This window comes from Bos indicus x Bos taurus, chromosome 2, assembly GCF_003369695.1.
Source record: "Bos indicus x Bos taurus breed Angus x Brahman F1 hybrid chromosome 2, Bos_hybrid_MaternalHap_v2.0, whole genome shotgun sequence".
NCBI lineage: Eukaryota > Metazoa > Chordata > Mammalia > Artiodactyla > Bovidae > Bos > Bos indicus x Bos taurus.
The window spans coordinates 5336265-5358798 of NC_040077.1; the positions used below are offsets into that span (position 1 = coordinate 5336265).

Consider the following 22534-nt stretch of genomic DNA (forward strand, 5'->3'; position numbering starts at 1 on the left):
TATCACCAGTAGATGAGGGCAGACAGGACTGGCCAGCTGAGATTTCTCTTTTCCAATAAAGGAGAGCAAAGTTCTTGGCTTACAGCACCTCCCTCTGGGGGTCAGACATCTCACCTTGGATAAATTGCCCATACTGCAGTGGAGTATGGGCAATGTCTCTCTAGAGAGACAGGGACTGTCTTTCTTCCTTCTGATGCCATCCTCCCTTAGTTCAGAGTCACTTGCTCCCTTGAATCTCCCCACCCCTTTGTGTAATTTCTCCCCTTGCAAAGCTTCCTGAGCCTCAGGCTGGTTGGTAATTTACTCCCTTCCCAGGTCTTCTTGCTGGAAGAGGGTATGGAGACAGCAGACATGAACAGCTTCCTTCTAGTCTTCACTATTCTGACAGTGGCTGGTGAGTGCAGATTCCTATTTTGGCTTAAAATTTTGAAAAGGTCATATTGGAAGAAAGAGTAGGAAATGGGTATAGATAACAGAGGTAGCTCAGCTGGGAAAGAATCCGCCTGCAATGCAGGAGACCTGAGTTCAATCCCTGGGTTGGGAAGACACCCTGGAGAAGGGAAAGGCTACCCACTCCAGTATTCCGGCCTGGAGAATTCCATTGACTGTATAGTCCATGGGGTCGCAAAGAGTTGGACACAACTGAGTGACTTTCACAAGTGATCATCAGAAGGTTAAGAGCTCAGGACCCCAGGGATTGGTAGTTTCCTAGAACTCTCAGAGGTAACTGGATTCCACTGACTTTTCCCCTGGCTCCATGACCACAAGAGAAGATTCAGACTGAGATGAGACTTTATGCAATAGAGGGTGGATATTGGCATCAAAAAAAATGTGATTTTGCTATATAGCTAAGAAGGATGTTTGAGGAGAAGAAGGAAGAAAGGAAGGGAGAGGAAGTGTGAGCGAGAGGGAGGACACAAACACAGAGGGGGGTCCAGGGGGAAATTAACAGAAGGGTTCTGAAATAGTTTAACAGTCCCTGATACACCAAAAACAGACGGACCATTTCAAAGCACTTCCACACAAAACATTCCAGACTCCCATCCTCTGGAAAGTCTGCCCCTGCCTCTAAGATTCTGCCTTCCTCTCCCCATCCGACAGTGGCAACAACGCCCGGAACACCACCAGCAGAACAGGCAGACTCAGTCGAGCAATTGTATCAGGAGAACGTCCAAAATGAATCAACCTGTTCGGTCTTCCTGAACTCAGAAAAGGACACCTGTCTGGGGACCCTGATCCACAAACAGTGGGTTCTCACCGCAGCACACTGCTTCTTACCGTGAGTGATGGGGCCCTAGAGTGAGAGGCATGCCCCGCTCTTAGTCGCTGGGGTGGCTCAACCCTGAAGAGACTTGCATGGGGGAACTCTCAAACCTAAGAAGTGGTTGGAAGGAGGCAGGAAATAGATCCTGGTGGTTATGAGTTAGATTCCCCAGTAGGATGATGCAAGATGAACAATAGAATAACATCTATTTCCTCTGCTCATCCTTCATGGCCTGTTCCAGATTTCTTGAGATGGAGATTGCTATTTCAGATGAGCGTTTCCAAAAAGGATGGAGGGCTTAAGACCCATGCTTATTATCCCACATCCAAGTTTCAAACAGGATTCTGCCGAGCATGACATAGTGCTCATCAAGCTGACACGCCCCCTAAAGCTCAACGACCAGGTAAAACTGGCAGCTCTGCCCAGCCCCACGACCAACAGGATGGACGACTGCGCTGTTTTTGGCTGGGGCTGGTCATGGCAGAATTCTGGTGAGTGACCCTCAAGACGGACTCGTAGTGCTCCTTGACTGCCCACTCTGTGAGGGTTGTCGTATCATTGAATTATTAGAGATCAAGAGAGCTGATAGGGTCCTGAGAACTTATACATCTTAACTTCTAATTTTATGAATGTGGAAATTGAGGCCAAAATTGGTCATAGGATAGACCTTGTCTTATAAGGGGTAACATGGTTATGGATGGCTGGAGGTCTCTGGAATCCTGTATTCTTGACTCATTTATCATTCAGATGCAGGTGAAGGGTGGGGGCGTGTATGGGTGAGGAAGGGGTTGAGGGTCATCCTGCTGGTGATGCTGAATGTGGCTCCTTCTTTAGAAACTGACAGAATTCACAAGTAAAGCCGTGCACACCCAAGTCCAAGGCACGCAGTGTCCAGCACCGGAACCAGATGCTGGCTTTCTCGTTTCATCTGTTTTCTTCTCTGGTTCCCTTTCAATTTATTTTTTCTTTCGTTGAATGACAGAGAGGTTAATTACAGATAAGAGGGAGGGGAGGAGAGAAGAGAGGGAGATGAATGTGTGAAGGACCAAAGAAAAATAAACCCTGTCTCTCTCTCCACCCCGCCCTCACCCTGCGTGTGCACGTGCTCAGAGCCAAAGCCTGATGTCAAGATAAACCAGACTGTCTCTTGCTTCCCTAATGAACATTGTGAAGCTTCCCCTATAGGAAAAACGCCTGTTAAGATCACAGAGAACATGTTCTGTGCAGGATTGTCTCTGGAGAGCAAACACACGTGTAAGGTAATTCTTTCCCCTTGGGCCCTCCCAAGTTTGTTCTGGGACACTGTTTGGGGGTCCACATAGCTCCTTCAACACAATCCAGTTTCCTGTTTACATCCAAGAAGAGATCAAGGTAAATGCGGTCCAGGAAGAACCAATCCTGAATGAACATGAATGTGAGTGTGGAGACACCTGAGTGTTTCCTTTCTCTATGGCTTCCGCTGATGTAGCCTAGGGTGAGTGATGGCTCGGGTCCCAGATGGCCACCAGACATTTCTCCCAACCCTCATCACCTGAATCTTTCTGTCTGGGCTCCTCAGATGGGCACTGGGTACGAGGTTATCTTTGTTCTGGCTACTGTGCCTGACCCATCTCTCCTCTTTCTAACAGGAAGTACTTGCTGCCCCAATCCTGTGCCAAAATCAGCTCCAGGGGATCTTATCCTGGTCAGAAGGGTGTGTTCTGAGAGGTGACGTTGGCTACTACACCAAGGTTTCTCGCTATACAGACTGGATCCACAGAGTCATCAGCGCTTACTGAACTCTCCCTGTTCCCTCTCCAGCAGCCTCAGACCTGGGTCTACCATCTGTGACCCTGTTTCCCTCTAGCCCAGAAAAAGACAGGAATAGAGTCTTTGGTTGTAAGAAGGTTTCTCTTCCTTCTGTTCCTTCTTGAATGCTCTTCTCCTTTCTCAGTCCCAACCTGAATGATCATTGAAGGATTTGAGCTGAATAATGTGGCTCAGATGGTAAAGAATCCACCTACAATGTGGGAGACCTGGGTTTGATCCCTGGATCGGGAAGATCCCCTGGAGGAGGGCATGGCCACCCACTCCAGTATTCTTGCCTGGAGCATCCCCATGGACAGAGGAGCCTGGCGGGCTGCAGTCCATGGGGTCACAGAGTTGGACACGACCGTAGGGACTAAGCACACCATGCTGTCATAAATGGGATGACTTCTCACCACTCCTTGCCTTTCTTCCAACTCTCTACTTACCTGCTGTGGCTCCTCAGACCTTCCTGGAGTCATGCTCCCCAGCCTTCCAAAGCACATGTGACAGTAAGACTGAGCACCTCTGGCTGCCTCCTCTGTCTGACATCACTTACTGCTGAGTCAGCCTTCAGTGTGTGCTGTCTCACTCTCTCATATCTAATCAAGTGGCAGTAATGCTGGGATGTTAAACAGGCTGCCGGCAGTATTACTGTTAGAAATGGAAGCTAGAATTTTATGGGGACAAGAATTATAAAGACGTCAGGGACTTCCCTGGTGGTCCAGTGGTTAGAACTCCACTCCCTGCTTTTACTGCAGAGGTCCTGCGTTTGATCTTCAGTCAGGGAACTAAGATTCCCACAAGCTGCAAGGCACAGCCAATTTTTTTTTTTTTTAATTATAGACCTTAAAAAGGTTAGGAGATGAGGGAGGAGTTAAATGGGTCAGATCACCAACAGGAAAAGAGGGACAATCTCCGGAGAGATCTTTCCTAATGCTAAGCAAGAAAACTCCTAGGTGGCTGCAAAGAGAATACTAGAAGCAACGGAGAAATACTGAAATCTGAGTGGCTGTAAGTGTGTCTCTGTGTGTGTGTGTGTGTGTGCATGCGCACACGCATATGCACATAAGCCTGTGTAGATTGGAGGGGGTGTGCCCAGAATGATCTCACTGATCCAAAATCTTTCTTACACCAACTTCCAGTTCAGCTGATTTTCTTCAACCTTGCTTTCCTATCTATAAAGGTAGGAGGCTACCTTTATAAATTATTAAATTGTTTAAAAACTAAAATATGTCCTATATTGTCATTCTAACAATTTATTTTGGAAATGTTTAAGACAAGCAGTTGCAGAAAACATTGCAAAGAGTTTCTGGGTAACTAATATCGCCCCAGTGATAGTATCTCCTATAACCATAGTAACATGTCAAATCCAGAAAATTCACAGTGGCTCAATGCTGTTTACTTACATACAGACCTTATTTGGTTTTACCAGTCTTTATTCACATACACTCTTTTTAGGGGGTAAAATTTGAAGCGTTACCACATTTGTGGATTTCTATAACCGTTGCCACAATCAGAATCCAGAACTGTCCCGATAACAAGGAAGGAACTTCTTCGTGTTACACTTGAAAAACCACCTCAATAATCACACCCTCTTCCAGTCCTAAGGCTTTGAAACCACTGATCAATCCTCCAATCACTGCAGTTTTGTCACGTTGAGAGTGTCGTCCAAAATGCAATCCATGTGACCCCACTGCGTGTTTTCGATAGGTGATGTTCCGGGGGTCCTCTCACTGCCGTCTCCTTTCTGTCTGAAGTTCATTTAGCCATTCTCGTGGAGCAGGTGTGCTGCTAACAGATTCTCTTACCGTTCCTTCACCTTCCTTCCTGAGGGATACATTTTACTTGGTAAAGAATTCTGGGCTGACAGTGCTTTTCTTTCAGGACTTGAAAAATCTTTACCTCTTCCTTCGACTGTCCTTCAAGTTTCTGAGGAGAAATCTGCTGTCATTTGAATCATTATTTCTCAGTAATCCATTGTTTCTCTCTAGCTGTGGCAGCTTTACAAGAGTTTTCCTTTGTCCTACGTTTTCAGAAGTTTGATTATGATGTATCTGGGTGTGAAGGCCTTAAAATGTATTCTATTTAGGGTTCACTCAGTTTTCTGAATCTGGAAGCTTATGTCTTTCACCAAATTTGAGCCACTGTTTTTTCAAATGTTTTTCTGCTCAGTATCCTGTTTCTTCTTTGGAAACTTTGATAATGTGAATGTCAGATCTTCTGTTACTATCCCACAAGTCCGGGGGATCTATTCATTTTACTAAAAATCTCTTTTCTTTCTGGTGCTCATATTTATCATTTCTATTGCTCTAAGTTCACTGATACTTCTGGCACCCCATTTCACTATTGAGCCATTGTTTTAATTATGTTTTTTATTTTTTATACTTTACATTGCTTTCACATCTTGGGACCCTTGCTGACCAGAGAGAGACTGGCCCTCCCAGAGCTAACTAATTCCTTCAGAGAGCAAATGACACTCCTTCACGTGCTTTTCATATTGCAAACCAACCACTCCAGAGCCCATATCCCAACAACCTTTCTCACCTAACATTCACACATCAAGCCAGTATTTCCCCTGCCCTAAATCAGCACCCCTGGGCCAAGTACTAGACAAGCAGAGACCACCACTGTGACCCAGTGGCTATGAAAACTCTCCAGTCCTTACAGCCACTATGGAGAACAGTGTGGAGATTCCTTAAAAAGCTGGGAATAGAACTGCCGTACGACCCAGCAATCCCACCGGCTGGGCATACACACCAAGGAAACCAGAACTGAAAGAGACACAAGTATCCCAATGTTCCACTATTTACAATAGCTAGGACATGGAGCAACATAGATGTCCACTGGCAGATGAATGGATAAGAAAGTTGTGATACATATACACAATGGAATATTACTCAGCTATAAAAAAGAATGCATTTGGCTCAGCTCTAATGAGGTGGATGAAACTGGAGCCTGTTATATGGAGTGAAGTAAGCCAGAAAGAGAAACACCAATACAGTATGTTAATGCATATATATGGAATTTAGAAAGATGGTAACGATGACCCTATATGTGAGACAGCAAAATGGATACAGATGTAAAGAACAGACTTTTGGAGTCTGTGGGAAAAGGCAAGGGTGGGATGATTTGAGAGAATAGCATTGAAACATGTATATTACTGTATGTGAAACAGATGACCTGTTTTACAATAAAATAAATTTTATTTATTAAAATAAATAAATTAAAACACACACACACACAACTATCCAGTCTTAAGATTGCTCAAACTTGCCTGCTCCTTCCTTCTTTTGGAAGCCAAAATGGCTTGTGTCCATGCTGGCACTTTTTCATCTAGCCCTGCATGGCACGACATGTCCCTTAAATAAACTCTTCTTTCAATAGCACTGACTTCTCCATATCCTCACTCAGTTACCTTGGTAAATTAAACCCTGGGTACTATCAAAACACCCACCAATGTGTTTTTATTTCAGTTTTTATATTTTTAAATTATAAAATTCCCAGTTGGTTCTTCTTTATATCTTATATAAATATTTTCTAAGGTTTTCTGTTTTTTTTCCCCCACTTGATTCAGGAGCATGCGTGATAGCTTATTAGAACATTTAATAACTGCTTTAAAATTCCTGTCCAATAATTCCAACATCTGTGTCATCTTGGTGTTGGTAACTCTTGATCGTCTTTTCTTACTTGAGTTGAAATGTTCCTAATATGATGAGTAAGTTTGGACTATATCCTGAGCATTTTTTATTAGGGTGGCCAAAAAATTCATTTGAAATTTTTGTAAGATGGTATTGAACAACCTGAAGGAATTTTTGGCCAACCCAGTATTATAAGACTCCGGTTCTTATGTACATTTCCTAGTTTAGTATTTAGTTAACCTGTTTATATTCAGAATGCATATCCTAGCCTATGTTTGTGAACTGTGGTTCAAATTCAGTTTATGTGGCTTCTACAGAACCATTGCTCATTCTAATCCTCAGACCCTGTGAACATGTTCCCTTATTCTTATATGGAATATCTTTTTATATGGAAAATATATTCTTATTACATTCTAATATATTCTTATATGTTCCCATGGTAAAAGAGACTGCAAGTGTGATTAAGGATCTTGATTATATTGGATTTTCAGGTAGGCCCAATGTAACCACATGTGTCTTTATAAGAGTAAGATAAAAGGGTCAAAAAAAGGAGGGGAGATGTGATCACAGGGTTGGAGTGCTTTGCTTTAAAGATGGAGGAAAGGGCAATGAGCCAAACCATGTAGGAAACCTAAAAACTGGGGAGGAAAAACAAGGAAACAGACTCTGCAGACAGAATGCAGCTCGGTGGACACCTTGGTTTTAGATGCATTCGGCTTTCTGATCTCCAAAACTGTAAGATAATACATTTGTGTTTTCTTAAGCCACCAAAATTGTCGTGATTTGTTATAGCAGCAACAGGAAGCTAATATAGTCAGCATTTTGCCACCCAGCTCCATCACTGCAGCACCACTGGGGCATGGCTTTTTCATAGTGTTCTGTCTCAAGAACAGGCAAGTTACCAATAACTTAGTGGTTTAAAAGAGCATACATTTATTATTTCGTAGTTTCTCTGAATCAAGAGTCCTGTAGGTCAGAAGGCTAAAATCAAGATGTGGGCAAGTTATATCTCCACTTACTTAGAGGTTCAAGTACCGAAAGACCTGCTCCCAACTCCTTCCCATTGCTGACAGAATTCATTTCTTTGCAGTTCTAAGACTGTGATCCCCATCGCCTTGCTAGCCGTCACTGGGGACCAGGCTAAGCTCCTAGAGGCCATTCTCATGTCCTTGCCAAGTCTTAGGACCCCTGTCGGAGCAAAAGAGATCCTCCCTCGTGTTGGATCCCTCTGACTTTCTCTTCTACCACGACCCAGAAAAAATTCATGACTTTTAAAAGACGCATCAGGATCACCTGTATAATCTCCATGTCTTAAGATCAACCATAGCATAGAACAGAGCCTAATCATAGAGGTAAAGTGATATTCCTAGTTCCAGGTCAGAGCATCACTGGTAGGAAATCTGGGGTGATATCTTGGAATTCTGCCTACAGCATACAGCTAAAAGATTTCTGTTTTATAGCTGCCCAGAGTAGGATTTTCTTGGGGATTTTTTTGTTCCTTCCCACTGGTATTTCCATGTTGCAAACTTCTCTCACACACAAACCTAGATATATACAGGGCAAGTAAAATCTCAGGAAAAGAAGAGAAGCTAAGGTAAAGGAGAAAAGCAAAGATATACCCTTTGGAATGCAGAGTTCCAAAGAATAGCAAGGAGAGATAAGAAAGTCTTCTTAAGTGATCAGTGCAAAGAAACAGAGGAAAACAATAGAATGGGAAAGACTAGAGATCTCTTCAAGAAAATTAGAGACACCAAGTGGACATTTCATGCAAAGTTGGGCACAATAAAGAACAGAAACAGTATGGACCTGACATAACTAGAAGATATTAAGAAGAGGTGGCAAGAATACACAGAACTATACAAAAAAGATCTTCATGATCCAGATAACCACAATAGTGTGATCACTCACCTAGAGCCAGACATCCTGGAATGCAAAGTCAAGCAGGCCTTAAGAAGCATCACTACCAACAAAGCTAGTGGAGGTGATGGAATTCCAGTTGAGCTCTTTCAAATCCTAAAACATGATGCTTTGAAAGTGCTGCACTCAATATGCCATTTGGAAATTTGGCAAATATGGCAAATTTGGAAAACTCAGCAGTGGCCACAGGACTGGAAAAGGTCAGTTTTCATTCCAATCCCAAAGAAAGGCAATGCTAAAGAATGCTCAAACTACCATATAATTCCACTCACCTCACACAGTAGTAAAGAAATGCTCAAAATTCTCCAAGCCAGGCTTCAGCAGTACATGAACCGTGAACTTCCAGATGTTCAAGCTGGATTTAGAAAAAGCAGAGGAACCAGAGATCAAATCGCCAACATCCATTGGATCGTAAAAAAGGCAAGAGAGTTCCAGAAAAACATCGACTTCTGCTTTACTAACTACGCCAAAGCCTTTGACTGTGTGGATCATGACAAACTGTGGAAAATTCTTCAAGATCTGGAGATACCAGACCACTTTACCTGCCTCCTGAGAAGCCTGTACGCAGGTCAAGAAGCAACAGTTAAAACCGGACGTGGAACAATGAACAGACTGGTTCCAAATTGGGAAAGGAGTACATCAAGGCTATATTTTGTCACCCTGCTTATTTAACTTTTTGCAGATTACACCATGGGAAATGCCAGGCTGGATGAAGCACAAGCTGGAATCAAGATTGCCAGGAGAAATAACAATAACCTCAGATATGCAGATGACACTACCCTTATGTCAGAAAGTGAAGAACTAAAGAGCCTTTTGATGAAAGTGAAAGAGGAGAGTGAAAGAGTGGCTTAAAATTCAACATTCAGAAAACTAAGATCATGGCATCCTGTCTCATCACTTCATGGCAAAGAAATGGGGAAACAATGGAAAGAGTGAGAGACTGTATTTTGGGAGGCACCAAAATCACTGCAGATTGTGACTGCAGCCATGAAATTAAAAGACGCCTGCTCCTTGCAAGAAAGCTATGACCAACATAGACAGCATATTAAAAAGCAGGGACATTACTTTGCCAACAAAGGTCCATCTAGTCAAAGCTACGGCTTTTCCAGTGGTCATGTATGGATGTGAGAGTTGAACCATAAAGAAAGCTGAGCGCCCAAGAATTGATGCTTTTGAACTGTGGTGTTGGAGAAGACTCTTGAGAGTCCCTTGGACTGCAAGGAGATCCAACCAGTCCATTCTAAAGGAAATTAGCCCTGAGTATTCATTGGAAGGACTGATGCTGAAGCTGAAACTCCAATGCTTTGGCCACCTGATGCGAAGAACTGACTCATTGGAAAAGACCCTGATGTTAGGAAAGATTAAAGGCAGGAGGAGAAGGGGACGACAGAGGATGAGATGGTTGGATGGCATCACCGACTCGATGGACATGAGTTTGAGCAAGCTCCCGGAGCTGGTGATGGACAGGGAAGCCTGGTGTGCTGTAGTCCATGAGGTCGCAAAGAGTCGGAAACAACTGAGCAACTGAACTGAACTGACTGAAAAAACGGAGGAAAGCTATTCCTCAGATCTCACATATTCTCACTAATTCATTTTTTTGTGTGTACTTTTCAGATCTTCCGGTAGGTGTCTTGTTAAGGGTTTGTTTATTATTTCTTTTATTGTTGTTAAGTGTATTCAGTTTACAATACTGTGTTAGTTTCATGTGTACAGCAAAGTGATTCAGTTATGAACACACGCACACAAATTCTTTTTCAGATTCTTTCCCATTGTAGTTACTGCAAAATATTAAGTATATTCCCTGTGCTATACAGTAGGTCCTTGTTGTTTACCTATTTTACATATAGTAATGTGTATATGTTAATCCCAAGCTCCTAACTTATCTCTCCCCCCTTATTCAGGGTTTTTTTTGTTATTATTGTTGTAGTTATTAGTAGGAGGTAGGCCCTTTTCCCATCTTGTCTGGAACAAAAGCCTTTCTTACATTTTAGTTCTGCTAGATATTAGAAAGATGAAAAGCATTAAATTAAGAGGAAACACCTCTGAGCTGAAGTCAGGAAACTTGAGTTCTGGTCCAGATTCTCCTATTGACTGGTACAGTGGTTTAATGTGTGTGTATGAGCCCCAGGAGAATGTGAGAAGTGAACATTAGAAATTTTATTTACAATCATTTTACTTTATCCATTAGATTATTATATTCTGGTGTGTGTTTTGAGATATGACATGCCAGTTCATATATATGTTGTTGTTGGTGGTGGTTTAGTCGTTAAGCCGTGTTCAACTCTTGTGACCCCATGGACTGTAGCCTGCCAGGCTCCTCTGTCTGTGGGATTCTCCAGGCAAGAATACTGGAGTAGGCTGCCATTTCCTTCTCCAATATATGTATATTTATTTAACTATATATATGTACTTATATATATGTTAGTATATACATATATAGATGGTGGATGCTCTAATTGTCTTAAGTATGCTTTGATTTAGGGTGAATCCCCTCAACATGGAACAGATTTTAACTATATTCGTCAATTAACAGTCTTTTATGTCTCTTTAGTTGAAAATATAATTCTTAGCTCAAATAATGCTTCCTACATTTCTTAGAACCTTCATATGGAAAATGATCAAATGACTGTGAATTATTCCTAGAAAATAACTCTTTAAGAATAAAACCCAAGTTCATAAGAGGGTAATATAAGAGCATCAAGATGGTGGTTTAAGGGACTTCCTTGGTGATCCAGTGGTTAAGAATTCCGCCTTCCAATTCAGATTCGATCCCTGACTGAGAACTAAGATCCTGCTTGCTGTGGGGTAACTAAGCCTGTGCGCTGTGACTACTGAGCCCAAGAGCCACAACTAGAGAGAAACCTGAGCACCACAACTGAAGATCCCACGTGGTGCAACGAAGACCTGAAACTAAGATCTGATGCAGCCTAAATAAATAAACGTTTGAAAAGAGATTTTTTTTTTTTAAGTAAATTTAAAAAAAGATGGTGGTTCAAGATGGTGATATAGAAATATCCTGAACTCATCTCCTCCCATGAACACATCAATCTAAAGCTATATTTGGAAAAACTTCCTCCGAAAAAAAAAAAAGAAACAAACCCTGAAAATTAGCAAATGAGAGAAGACCTACATCTCAGTTAGGGACACAATCTCACTTTAAGCCCCACCCTCAGCACAGCTATCCCGAGTATGGAGGGACCTCAAACCCAGAGCTTGAGAAGCAACTCTGAGAAGCAGAAAGTTTGTATTGCTCATCAGCACCCCAACTTTTAAGATCTGTGCTCAAGAGACAGCCTCAAAACTTCTAGCTTTGAAAACCAACAGGGCTTGCATTCACAAGACCCACCGGCTATAGTGATCTGAAGAATGGCTCTTAAAGGGCTCACTTGTCCCCATGACCCAGGGCAGCAGTCATCCACTTTGTGAGGGAGAAGCTCATTAGCTTGTCTGGGAAAATTGACTTGGGGCTTTCCAGTTGGTGCTAGTGGTAAAGAACCCCACTGCCAATGCAGGAGACAAAAGAAACACAAGTTTGATCCCTGGGTCGGGAAGATCCCCCGGAGGAGGGCATGGCAGCCCACTCCAATATCCTTGTGTGGAGAATCCCATGGGCAGAGGAGTCTGGTGGGCTATGGTCCATAGGTCACAGAGTTAGACACGACTGAAGTGACTTAGCACACATGCACAGGCATTGATCCGAGGGGCAGGCATCTGATTTAACACAGGTTTGGGACCCACAGAGGTGCTCTCCAGGAAAGGAGTGTCATCTTTGCACTTACTCTTGGGCTCTCTCCCGTCGGTGGACGCCATCTTTGTTGTTGTTTTATTTTGTAATTTAAGGTTTTTTCCCCTTTCCTTTAGCCAGTGGGTGCCATCTCTACCCCGCCTACCTCACTTGAGCGAGTGGGTGCCAACTTTGCACCTTCCCTTTTTGGTCTCCATAGCGCCAGTATCTCCCAAAAGGGAGCTTTGATACATGTCTTGTGTCCTGGTTTTACATCAGTTTTTCCTTCTGCCTGGTGGCTCAGCTGGGAAAGAATCCTCCTGCAATGTGGGAGACCTGGGTTTGATCCTTGGGTTGGGAAGATCCCCTGGAGAGGGGAAAGGCTACCCACTCCAGTATTCTGGCCTGGAGAATCCCATGGACTGTACAGTCTGCCTGGTCGCAGAGTCGGACACAACTAAGCAACTTTCACTTTACTTGTGCCACCAGGGGTTACCTCTACATAACTTGGCTCTGTTGGCTAGTGGGACTCACAACAGAAGAAGAATTTTTGTGTGTTTTTTTAAGTTTTTTAGAAATTTTAATCTATTACGTTTACTGTAATCACTGGACTACTTGATTTTTTTCACTGACACATTCTTTCAATTTATTTTCATTCTTATTTTCAAAAATCTTTCATTTTTAATTGGAAAGTGAAAGTTGCTCAGTTTTGTCCAGCTCTTTGCCACCCTATGGACTATACGGTCCATGGAATTCTCCAGGTCAGAATACTGGAGTCGGTAGCCTTTCCCTTCTCCAGGGGATCTACCCAACCCAGGTCTCCCGACTTGCAGGAGGATTCTTTACCAGTTGAGCTACCAGGGAAGCAGAGGATAATTGCTTTACAATGTCGTGTTGGTTTCTGCCACACATCAACACAAGTCAGCCATAGGTATACATACATCCAGGACTTCCTCAGCGGCTCAGCGCTAAAGAATCTGCCTGCAAAGCAGGAGATGCAGGAGACACAGGTTCCATCCCTGGGTCAGGAAGATCCCCTGGAGGAGGGTGTGGCAACCCACTCCAGTACTGCCTGAGAAATTCTGTTGACAGAGAAGCCTGGAGGGCTGCAGTCCATGGGGTTGCAAAAGAGTAGGACATAACTTCACAAATAAACAACACAATATATACATATTTCAAAGCTACTCTCTCAATTTGTCCTATTCTCTCTTTCCCCTGCTGTGTCTATAAGTCCATTCTTTATGTCTGCACCTCTATTGCTGCATCTCTATTTGCTTTGCAAATAGGTTCATCAGAATCATTTTTTTAGATTCCATTTATAGGCATTAATATATTTGTTTTTGTCTTTTTGACCTACTTCACTCTGTGTAACAGGCTCTAGGTTCATCCACCTCATGAGAACCGACTCAAATTTGTTCCTTTTTGTGGCTGAGTAATATTCTATCTAGAAATGGTATGGACCTAACAGAAGCAGAAGATATTAAGAAGAGGTGGCAAGTATACACAGAAGAACTACACAAAAACGATCTTCACAACCCAGATAACCATGATGGTATGATCACCCACCTAAAGCCAGACATCCTGGAATGCAAAGTCAAGTGGCCCTTAGGAAGCATCACTACGAACAAAGCCAAAGGAGGTGATGGAATTCCAGTTGAGCTATTTCAAATCCTAAAACATGATGCTGTGAAAGTGCTGCACTCAATGTGCCAACAAATTTGGAAAACTCAGCAGTAGCCACAGGACTGGAAAAGGTCAGTTTTCATTCCAATCCCAAAGAAAGGCAATGCTAAAAAATGCTCAAACTACCACATGATTGCACTCATTTCACACACTAGTAAAGAAATGCTCAAAATTCTCCAAGCCAGGCTTCAATAGTATGTGAACTGTGAAATTCCAGATGTTCAAGCTGGATTTAGAAAAAGTAGAGGAAGTGAACTGAAGTGAAGTCACTCAGTCGTGTCCGACTCTTTGCCACCCCATAGACAGTAGCCTACCAGGCTCCGCTGTCCATGGGATTTTCCAGGCAAGAATACTGGAGTGGGCTGCTGGATTTAGAAAAAGTAGAGGAACTAGAGATCAAATTGCCAACATCCATTGGATCATAAAAAAAGCAAGAGAGTCCCAGAAAAACATCTACTTCTGCTTTATTGACTATGCCAAAGCCTTTGACTGTGTGGATCACAGCAAACTGTGGAAAATTCTTCAACAGATGGGAATACCAGACCACCTTACCTGCTTCCTGAGAAATCTGTATGCAGGTCAGGAAGCAACAATTAGAACTGGACATGGAACAACAGACTGGTTTCAAATTGGGTAAGGAGCATATCAAGGCTATATTTTGTCACCCTGCTTATTTAACTTATATGCAGAGTACATCATGGGAAATGCTGGGCTGGATGAAGCACAAGCTGGAATCAAGATTGCCAGGAGGAATATCAATAACCTCAGATACGCAGATGACACCACCCTTATGGCAGAAAGTGAAGAAGAACTAAAGAGCCTCTTGATGAAAGTGAAAGAGGAGAGTGAAAAAGCTGGCTTCAACCTCAACATTCAGAAAACTAAGATCATGGCATCCAGGCCCATCATTTCACGGGAAATAGATGGGGAAGCAATGGAAACAGTGAGAAACCTCATTTTCTTGGGCTCCAAAATCACCTCAGATGGTGACTGCAGCCATGAAATTAAAAGAAGCTTGCTCTTTGGAAGAAAAGCTATGACCAACTTAGACAGCATATTAAAAAGCAGAGACATTACTTTGCCAACAAAGGTCCATCTCGTCAAGGCTATGGTTTTTCCAGTAGTCATGTATGGATGTGAGAGTTGGACTATAAAGAAAGCTGAGCACTGAAGAATTGATGCTTTTGAACTGTGGTGTTGGAGAAGACTCTCAAGAGTGCCTTGTACTGCAAGGACATCCAACCAGTCCATCCTAAAGGAGATCAGTCCTGAATATTCATTGGAAGGACTGATGCTGACGCTGAAACTCTAATACTTTGGCCACCTGATGGGAAAAACTGACTCATTGGAAAAGACCCTGATGCTGGGAAAGATTGAAGGTGGGAGGAGAAGGAGATGACAGAGGATGAGATGGTTGGATGGCATCACCAACTCGATAGACAGGAGTTTGAGTAAGTTCTGGGAGTTGGTGATGGACAGGGAGGTCTGGCGTGCTGCAGTCCATGGGGTTACAAAGAGTAGGACACAACTGAGCGACTAAACTGACGGCCCCATTTGAGATTTCTGCCTATCATAGATTACTCCCATGAATGTGTGTTTTGTATTCCAGAATCCATTTACTCTCCATCTGTCAGAAAACAGCTCCCACTTTTCATATTGAGATTTACTTTTTCTCCCCCACTTTGGTCCACGTGCTTGACTCAGACTCCACCTTTGTCTTCACTCAGATGTAAAACAGACTTCGTAGGCCTCAGTCAGTTAGTACATCACATCCTCAGCCATGGCGACTGGCTCAGGAATGACCACAAGACTCAAGTTAGCAACTGAGCTCCCAAGGAAGCTGGCCTCCTCTGGCTTTTTGGTCTTGAACGTGAGAGGATGGTCAATCCAGAGCACATCTGTGTGGACCGTGACACTGCAGTCACACGGGAGGCAGTCAGAGGCGAGCAATCAAGCACTTGTGAATTGTTCGGCTGACTCAGGCTGTGCTTGAAGTGCGGAAGCTACATTTGGATCTCTCAGTTATAGGAGACAATGAACTTCCTTTTAAGCCAGTCTGAGTCAGGTTTTCTGCCACCTGTAACCCAAAGAAGTCCATTTATTCATAGAATCTTAACCCGCCCTGAAGGTGAGCTATTTTTACTCATTAGGGGAGGAAATGTGCGCCTTTCTTTCCTGTTTTTCATAATTTTATTGATTTTCAGAACCTTTAAGATTCTTGATAAATAAAAATTTGACCCGTAAAATTAAGGTGGTTTGTCTACAATAGTAATGTATAGTCAAGGCCACCACTTTTAGAGAGACTTTATAACATTCGTGTTCTTTGATAGTTTTGAATTTTCCACAGCTTGTGTATTTTTAGCAACAGTATTGTTGATTTTCCACATTTGTGTGCATTAAAATCTGGTGTTTGACCCAACTGTATCCTCCTAAACCGAAATGTAGTGCAGAAGCAGAGAAACTAAAGGTTTCAAGGCAAGACCCCTAAAACATTAAATGTAGCCTTCCTGTACCAACTTAAAAAGATAAAACTATTTTCTTTAGAGATAATTGAATGGTACTATTTTAAACCCCTTTCTCAGGAAACCATCAATTTATTATATTTGTTCAGATATATTGTTATAAAAATGGATTAAACTGAATCACAATCTTCCCATTTGATCTCACAAATTTTGTCTGGAGGGGCTAGCTATTTTCATTAATTCTACTGAAAATTAATTTTTCTGGAATAAATTGGTTTATTTCACTGCAAGCTGTTTTCCAGAGGCTTTGTGTAGTACACACGTTTATACATTATGCACCTGTGCTCGAGACTTTCATTTCTCCTTCAGCTATTTCCCATAGATGAGGAAGGTGGAACAAAAGTATCAGAACCGTGTGTGAGGGGCGGATGAGAGCTGAGAGTGTAGGTGTGAGCACGGGGGCACGTATTTTTGACCACGTCAGTTGGTGTGTGGGAGCAAAGGTCAAAGAACAAGGATACGTGTTAAACTTCAGTGGCTACTCAAAGCTGTGCATAATGGTTTTATTTTTCATATCAATTTTTAAATTAAAACTCTGCTGTTCTGGTTTTGAGTGTGTGAGTGTATGTGTGCAGCTATAGATCTCAAATTAACATAAAGCAGATTTCTAATAGAATCCATGAAATTTTATGAAAGGGCTACATGGACCTTGATGTAGAGTGTCATCTGTCACCCTGAAAATATAACTGACATTTTACAACTCTATATTACTGTTCTCTAATATGTTTATTTCCAAATTATTTATATCTTTTCCCCACATTCTAGAACTAGAAAATACCCTTAACACTATCATACACTCACCTCAAAAACCCCTGTTCCTGTAGCAGTTTTTTCTTAACCTGAATTTTGATGCTATCATTTTTGGAACGACTGATTTTTATATACATAATGGAGTATATTTTTACTGTGATTCTTTTTTTCACACACAAAAGCAATACATCAAGGGCATCTGTACAAAAATCAATATTCTTGGATTTTACTTCTAGTACTGATACTAACATGGCACACTGTCCTGAGATCCAGGACTCAGACTTCTCATCTAAACTGAGGTGGTTTAATTTCATAACCTCCAGGGTCCTTTCAAGGTCCATGACTTCCTAAAAGAGATGTAACTTATAAATTACAGACATTACCTTGGTGATTTATAGGAAAGAATGTGAAGTACTTTAGAAGACTCACCCAATTATTTAATCTTAATTCTAGATAATAGATTCATACATTTAGTTGGGAATAAAAATGTTTGAAGTTATCTATGAATCTTGCCCTTCTTGTCTTAATTTGAGACAGCCTTAGAGTAAAAAAGGATATTAAATAATTATGATGCATTGAGCTTTGCAAAGGAAAGGGTTTTATTGCAGTCACTGCTAACTCCCCAGTTCCCAGAACAATGCCTGGCACAGGGAAGGACTTAAAACTTGCTAAATGAGTAAACGAAAAAGTGCCCAGATGGAGGGACTTACCTGAAACATAGTGGGAAAAAAGAGTGAAGGCTTTGCAGGAAGAATGATAATTGAGTTAAGTCTATAGGGGGTGAAATGGGCTTCCCTGATGGCTCAGCAGGTAAAGAATCTGCCTACAATGGCAGGAGATGCTGGTTCAATCCCTGGGTTGGGAAAATCCCCTGGAGGAGGAAAATGGCAATCCACTCCAGTATTCTTGCCTAAAAAATCGCATGGATAGAAGAGCCTGGAGGGCTGCAGTCCAAAGGGTCAAAAAGAGTTGGTCAGGACTGAGCGATTAAGCATGCACTGGGGTGAATTAGAGCTTGACAAGCAGAGAAGTTCACTTCAGTTCAGTTCAGTCGCTCAGTCATGTCCGACTCTTTGCGACCCCATGGACTGCGCACTCCAGGCTTCCCTATCTATCACCAACTCCTGGAGCCTACTCAAACTCATGTCCATCGTATCAATGACGTCATCCAACCGTCTCATCGTCTGTCATCTAGGAAGAGGCAAATGTGTTGTGGCAGAAGGTGTGAATTGTCTTTAAATTCCTCCTTCTTCCTATCCCAGGAACAGAATTCCTATGCCCATGACCACTGGAATGAAGACTGTATTTCCCTCCTCCCTGACTGGGTTTTAGCCCCTGGGGTTAGAGCATCCCTTTGAGGTAGCATCCTTAAATGGAGGAGGATGAGCTTTTCTTCCTTTCCTTCCTCCTTCTTACTGGCTGGACTGCAGACATGATGGATTATGGTGACGTAAGATGCGTCAATTTAACCAGCCGGAACTACTTTCCACAGAATTCCCTTTCCCATATGTTTCCATCTAGGGCAGGCCACAGGGAAATTTATGTGGGAGATCTAGAGAGCTTCAGGCATTTTATAGCTCTCACACCTTGTTGCTAATCTGCTGATTTACCTCCTTGCTGTAACGTGGCATTCCATCTTCCCCAGGATTCTCCTTCAGCGGCTAACTCTTGGGCCAGATGTAAGCATTTATCTCTGTGACAACGAGCCTTGGCATGTGCAGGATATTCACACCACCAGGGTCTAGAGGCAATAATAATTGGTAGCAGTTTCAGTCTATCCTCATGAGGCTCAAACTTCATGCTTTTGGGTTTGGCTAGCTCTTGATCTCAGTCATTCCTTCCAGACTGCCTGACTGGTGAACCAGGCTTAAGAGACTTCTTAATAGCTCACACAATTCAGGATGATCAAATTCCTGTGTGTGTGTGTGTCTGTGTGTGTGTGTGTCTGTCTGCATGAGTATATCTATCCTTCCCTGGTGGGATATCAGGCTTCCCTGGTGGCTCAGATGGTAAAGCGTCTGCCTACAATGTGGGAAACCCGGGTTCAATCCCTGAGTCTGGAAGATCTCCTGGGGAAGGAAATGGCAACCCACTCCAGTATTGTTGCCTGGAAAATCCCATGGACGGAGGAGCCTGGCAGGCTACAGTCCATGGGGGCGCAAAGAGTCAGACACGACTGATCGACTTCACTCACTCATATCTATCCTAGTGATTCTTCTTCTCTGATTGAACCCTGTACTGAGAGTGGCAGGCTACCATTCTTGTTGTTTTTTAGTCACTCAGTTGTGTTTGACTCTTGGCGACCCCATGGACTACAGCATACCAGGCTTCCCTGTCCTTCATTATCTCCCAGAGCTTGCTCAAACTCATGTACATTGAGTCGGTGATGCCATCCAACCATCTCATCCTCTGTCACCTCCTTCTCCTCCTGCCTTCAATCTTTCCCAGCATCAGGGTCTTTTCTAATGAGTCGGCTCTTTGCATCAGGTGGGTGAAGTATTGGAGTTTCAGCTTTAGTATCAGTCCTTCCAATAAATATTCAGGGTTGATATTCTTTAGAATTGATTGGTTTGATCTTCTTGCTATCCAAAGGACTCTCAAGAGTCTTCCCCAACACCACAGTTCAAAAGCATAAATTCTTCAGCACTCAGCCTTCTTTACGGTCCAACTCTCACATCCATACAGGACTACTGGAAAAGCCATAGCTTTGACTAGAAGGACCTTTGTTGGCAAAGTAATGTCTGTGCTCTTTAATATCCTAGGTCGGTCATAGCTTTTCTTTCAAGGAGCAAATGTCTTTCAATTTCATGGCTGCAGTCACCATCTGCAGTGATTTTGGAGCCCAAGAAAATAAAGTCTGTCACTGTTTCCATTTTTTCTCCATCTATTTGCCATGAAGTTATGGGACCAGATGCCATGATCTTAGTTTTTTGAATGGGAATAGCTTTGAAACCAAGCAGTAGGTGGAAGCTAGAAGGATTTTGAGAAGCTTTGCAGAGACTGTTAGTAGAAATCTGAACTTTGAGAAAGGGAAATGAAGAACAGCGGAGGAAGGGCGATCCTTGCTACGCTGTGGCAGAAATCTTAGCAACGCTATCCTCTTCAGTTATGTGGAAAGCAGAGAATATGCCTAAAGAACTTGATGATCTAGCTAAGAAGCTTTCTAAGTAAAGTGTTGAAAAGACAGCCTGCTTATAGTAAGATGTGAAAGGAAAGAGATAAATTGAGGGAAGGACTATTAAACTGATGATTTTAAAAATCCTTAGTCTCTTCAGACAGCAGTGGTTGATAAAATCAAGAAATGGTTTTGAGTAATGTTCAGATCCAAGGCACTGCTAGGAGAAAAAGTCTAAAGATAAAGCCTCAAGTTTGCCTATAAATTTTAACCTTTTGTTACGAGTTGGGGCTTCCCTGGTGGTCCGGTGGCTAAGATTCCATGCTCCCAGTGCAGGAGGCTCAGGTTCAGTCCCTGGTCGGGGAACTGGATCCTGCGTGCCACAGCCAAGACCGGCATGGCCAAATAAATAAATGAAAATAAATATTCAAAAACTATATTTTCAAAGATCTAAAGTGGATTCTCAGAGTACAATTCAGCGAACCTTCAAAAAGATGAGGGGCGTGCCTCAGAGAACCCCTTAATCAAACACCACAGTCTCCAAGAAGTTTAAGAACTTGTTCCTCAGCAGTCTCTGCAGGACAAAAGTTAGAGGAGGGATTTTGTAGGTGTGGCTTTTGTCTAACTGATGAGCTATAGTGAGATTCACAAGAGTCCCACAGAGTTTGTGCGAGAATTTTATCTACTAAAACACTGCCAGCTTGGGCTTAAAGGGACTAAAACAGTACAAAACGATGTTATTTTTGTAGTACAGTATTGGATGGTATGTTACCCCAAGTATCCGTAACCAATGGTTATTTTCAAACTAGCTCATTATAAAGGTCAAAACCTAACAAACAAAAGCCCACTTTAGTAACTTCATAATTTATTTTTTAAAATTAGTTTAATAAATTTACTTATTCAACTTAATTTTTTTAAGAGGGGAATTGCTATGGTAATTAAGTAAAAGCACTAGTCCAATATAAAACATTTCTATGCAAATAATAGTCACTCAAGTCCCAAACTCCTCTATCTGCCTCCTCTTGAATTTTCTACACAATTTAATGTACATTTGCCTACACGCAAGCAAGCTTTGCTGCACAAGAATAGCACAATTTAGCAGACTCAAACTGCAGCCTGCTGGCTCTGCATGTACTTCACAGTGCCCTGGAGTGGCTGTTAGAGAAGGTTTTCTCCACTTCCTCATTGCTTCAGCCTCCCCTGCAGCCATGTGAGAATGGAACAGTGTTCAAGGCGAAGGCTCATTCCTGGAGAACCTGGGTAGGCATAGAATATACCAGCAATGGCTGAGAAGAAGAAAGCGATTAATTATATATCCTTTCTGCCCTATTTGTTTTGACTTTCACTGAAGTGAAATTTCTGCAGGGAAAAGTCCATTTTGCTTTAAACCCCAAACTGTCCATTCCCAGTAGTGGGCTGGTGATTGGATAGGAAACATTATACTCAGAGCTAGTGTGTGAACTGTAGCCTTTCTTTACCCCTGTTGTGTGTGGTGTGTGGGATGTGTGTGAAATGGCAATGATGCTCAGCTTGCCTTTTGGAGTCATTGTGGTATCTACATATTTTTAATGACTTTTGATGTAGTGATTTCCAGTAAGGCTTGTTTGCAAAAGTAGAAAGAGAGTCCATTTGTAAATTCAAAGGTCTCAACTGATATTAATCTTAATCAATCATATTAAGTTTGTGCAGCTTAACTTTGCAGAATAGTAGCCCAAAGATTCCTTGTATAATAGCAGAACCCTGTCTTCCTGGGGTCTCTTTAACAATTCAAGTTCAAAGATCTTATTTAATCCAAAATTTTATAAATGTCCTTTTGCAATATGTTTTCTTTCTGAGACTTACTCTGTATCAGATTCTTAAGTTTATGCTTGATGCTAATGTGCATTTGACCATATTTCCCGAAAATCTTCCTATAGTTATTTTTATACCACCACCCACCACCTTCCTTTATGTATTTCTTGTACTTCTGTTTTTCTGCTTGGATTGCTCAAGAGTCTGTTGTGACAGCAGCAGTGAGCTGAGAACTTCACATACTCAAGGTCACTGCCACCAGAAGCTCTGCATTATCGCATGGTATCTGTCATCACTAGGGGAAAATATCGTACTTCAACCTGCCTGCAGCCCAGCCCAACT

General features: G+C 42.4%; 1 protein-coding gene across 1 annotated transcript; it reads left to right on the forward strand.

Moving 5' to 3' along the window:
* The first annotated feature begins 322 nt into the window (after nucleotides 1-322).
* LOC113880719 (anionic trypsin-2-like) lies at nucleotides 323-3278 on the forward strand. Its single transcript, XM_027523241.1, has 5 exons — nucleotides 323-394; nucleotides 1102-1279; nucleotides 1506-1755; nucleotides 2375-2523; nucleotides 2893-3278. Exons 3-5 carry the CDS (start codon nucleotides 1554-1556, stop codon nucleotides 3040-3042), a joined length of 501 nt encoding a protein of 166 aa, XP_027379042.1. The 5' UTR covers nucleotides 323-394; nucleotides 1102-1279; nucleotides 1506-1553; the 3' UTR covers nucleotides 3043-3278.
* Nucleotides 3279-22534: the final 19256 nt, after the last annotated feature.